The sequence below is a fragment of the Sapajus apella genome, unplaced genomic scaffold (assembly GCF_009761245.1).
Source record: "Sapajus apella isolate SASKATOON/1434 unplaced genomic scaffold, GSC_monkey_1.0 scaffold280, whole genome shotgun sequence".
NCBI classification, from domain to species: Eukaryota; Metazoa; Chordata; class Mammalia; order Primates; family Cebidae; genus Sapajus; species Sapajus apella.
In genome coordinates, this window is record NW_022437220.1 from 98383 (window position 1) to 101610 (window position 3228).

Consider the following 3228-nt stretch of genomic DNA (forward strand, 5'->3'; position numbering starts at 1 on the left):
GGGGACCAGGAGTCAGAGGAATGCGAGGCCACCCCAGCCACAGGGAGCTGCGTTTGCCTCAGGGCCGGGGTCCCGGCATGGCAGCGTCTGAGCTGTGCTGCTTTCTGCCCGGGGAGACGCCCACCCCTGCTTTGCAGTGAGGGGACTGAGGCCCCGAGGAGGCCTGAGTGGGCTGTTGGAGTTAGTACCGTTGGAAGCTTCAGGAAACCCCGGGCAGACCATTAAGGGTCTGGCGCCCAGGACCAGAGAGGGAGCCTGCTGCCGTGCGGGCCGTGTGGCGTGTGCCGGAGGTCGTGGCCGGCGCAGTAAGGCCAGTGAGGAAACAGGAGGGGCACGCCGCGGGAGGGAAGCCCACCTAACAAGGCAAGAGAGAGAAATAGGAGTTAACATCTGAAAGACAGAGCTGCCGCCGCCCGTTTACAGCTCAGAAAACCCAGCCCGGGCTTCCAGGCCACTGCACACGTGAGCCACGGTGTCCACGGGGCTGAGCGGAGTGCGGGTCCCACACGCTGTGGGTGCTCGGTCAGCGCAGACCGATGAGTCACGGGGGCCTCCCCGGGGAACCCGTTCCTCCCAGCTCTGGTCCCAGCAGGAGCAGCTGCCCGGCCCCTACACGGCCCCTGCCCGCCCAGCGCTGCTGTCCTTGGCCTGCAGGACCCTTTGAGGATGCCTTGAAGCTGCATGAGTGCTCAGCGGCTGCGGGTACAGCAACCCCACTTCCCTTGGAGGACCAGTGGCCCAGCCCCCCCACCCGCCGGGCCCCAGTGGCGCCCACGGAGGAGCAGCTGCGGCAGGAGCCCTGGTACCATGGCAGGATGAGCCGCCGGGCGGCAGAGAGGCTACTCCGCGCGGACGGGGACTTCCTGGTGCGGGACAGCGTCACCAACCCCGGGCAGTACGTCCTCACCGGCATGCACGCGGGGCGGCCCAAGCACCTGCTGCTGGTGGACCCTGAGGGCGCGGTGAGTGGGCACATTCGGGGAGTCTGCGGGCATCTGACCCCGAGGGCGTGGTTAGTGGGCACAGCTGGGGGGTCTGTGGGCATCCGACCCTGAGGGCGCGGTGAGTGGTCACGGCCGGGGGGTCCGCGGGCATCCGACCCTGAGGGCGCAGTGAGTGGGCACAGCCAGGGGGGGTCCGCGGGCATCCAACCCTGAGGGCGCGGTGATTGGGCACAGCCAGGGGGGTCCGCGGGCATCCGACCAAGGGCGCGGTGAGTGGGCACGGCCGGGGGGTCCGCGGGCATCCGACCCCTTGGGCACGGTGGGCGGGCACGGCCGGGGGGTCCGCGGGCATCCGACCCCTTGGGCGCGGTGGGCGGGCACGGCCGGGGGGTCTGCGGGCATCCACAGGCTTTCCGTATGGCTGGAGCTTTTCCAGATCGTGACGGATGTTGCCTTTGAGCGGCTGCTGTGGAATTACAAAGTAGTTTCCCGTTTATTTTTGAGGCAGAGTCCGGCTCTGCCGGGCTGGAGTGCAGTGGTGCGGCCTCCACCTCCTGGGCTCAAGCGATCCTCCTCAGCTCCTGAGTCGCTGGGTCTGCAGGTCTGAGCCACCACGCCCCGTAACTTTTACAGAGAAGGGGGGTCTTGCTGTATTGCCCAGGCTGGTCTCGAACCAGTGGCCTCAAGCGATCCTCCTGCCTCGGCCTCCCAATGGTAATTCCAGTCTTACGGTTTCTCCCGTTGCCCCACGCTCTGCCCCTCCGTTCACCCGGACGTACGCACCTTACGAATGGTGATGCATCGGAGGGATGAATGGGGTGTTTCAGGTCTGATTTATCTGAGGGTATACAGAGCATGTCTCCATTTACAAAGAGTTTTGGGGTCAAGTTACTGAATTGATTCATTCTCTTAACGTTTGTGTGTCTGAGATGGAGTTTCACTCTCGTAGCCCAGGCTGGAGCGCAGTGGCGCGATCTCGGCCCACTGCAAACTCCGCCTCCTGGGTTCAAGTGACTCTTCTGCCTCAGCCTCCCGAGATGCTGGGATGACAGGCGTGCGCCACCACACCCGGCTAATTTTGTGTTTAGTAGAGACGGGGTTTCACCATGTTGGCCAGGCTGGTCTCGAACTCCTGACCTGAGGTGATGCACCCCCCTCGGCCTCCCAAAGTGAGGCCACCGCGCCCGGCCAAATTTCTTCGCTTCTAAGATACTCTCCCTGCCGCGACTTGGACAACTTTGGAGTCTGGAGTTTGTTTTAGAACCACGGACTGCAAATTCGAACTGCATCATTATTTTATGGAGGTTTTTCTCTCCTCTCCTCCTGCTACATAAAATTGTGCTGCATCTTATGGTTGCTCTGGGCCGATGAGATTTGGTAATCTCAAGCTTCTAAAGCGTTTTAGGGTTTACAAAGCATTTTCCAATTTACAAGGAGGTCTAGGGCTCACGAAGCATTTCCGGCATCCAAGGGCCTCGGGCTTCACCGGTGATTTCCCAGGTGGGGAGGTGCTGGGGAGTTAGGAGGCCTCTCAGGGTTTAGGAGGTGTTTTCAGCCATCCAGCGGCACTTGCAGAGTGGCTGGTGTGAGCCTGGTCTCTGCAGGAAGCACACTGTGGGGGTGCGGAGGGGTGCGTGTGCACCCCAGCCTGGGACAAAGCTGGGTGGGGCCTCGGTGAGAGGTGCGTGTTCTGGTTCCTGAGCCCCTCCGCAGTGTTTCAGGTCTCCCGCCCCTGCCCAGCCTTCAGCCTGGTGTGTGATGCCCCAGTTCTTTCCCAGGACAGATTCCCTCTGGTAAATGGATCCCGGGGGTCAGACTGGCAGCTCCCACACCTGGAGACGCTTCAGAGCCTCTATTGGTACTTTGTTAAAAGGCAGATTCCTAGCCAGGCTCAGTGGCTCACACCTGTGATCCCCGCACTCTGGGAGGCCGAGGTGGGCAGATCATGGTCAGGAGTTCAAGACCAGCCTGACCAACGTGGTGAAACCCCGTCTCTAAAAAAGTATAAAAATTCGCCGGGCATGGTGGCGGGTGCCTGTAATCCCAGCTACGAGGAGGCTGAGGCAGGAGAATCGCTTGAACCCGGGAGGCGGAGGCTGCAGTGAGATGGACTCCAGCCTGGGCAACAGAGTGAGACTCCATGTCACATGCGCGCGCGCACACACACACACACACACACACACACAGACTCCATGTCACACACACACACACACACACACAGACTCCATGTCACACATACACACACACACAGACTCCATGTCACACACACACACACAGAGACTCC

The 3228-nt window shown here is 61.7% G+C and overlaps 1 protein-coding gene across 1 annotated transcript in view; it reads left to right on the forward strand.

Annotated features, from left to right (window-relative positions):
- SHC2 (SHC adaptor protein 2) overlaps positions 1-3228 on the forward strand; it is a gene marked incomplete at its 5' end in the record, with an annotated part of 8491 nt that overhangs the window by 1587 nt on the left and 3676 nt on the right. The window contains one exon of the mRNA XM_032272054.1: positions 655-962. Coding sequence (XP_032127945.1) covers positions 655-962 — 308 coding nt within the window. The remainder of the gene's footprint in view (positions 1-654; positions 963-3228) is intronic.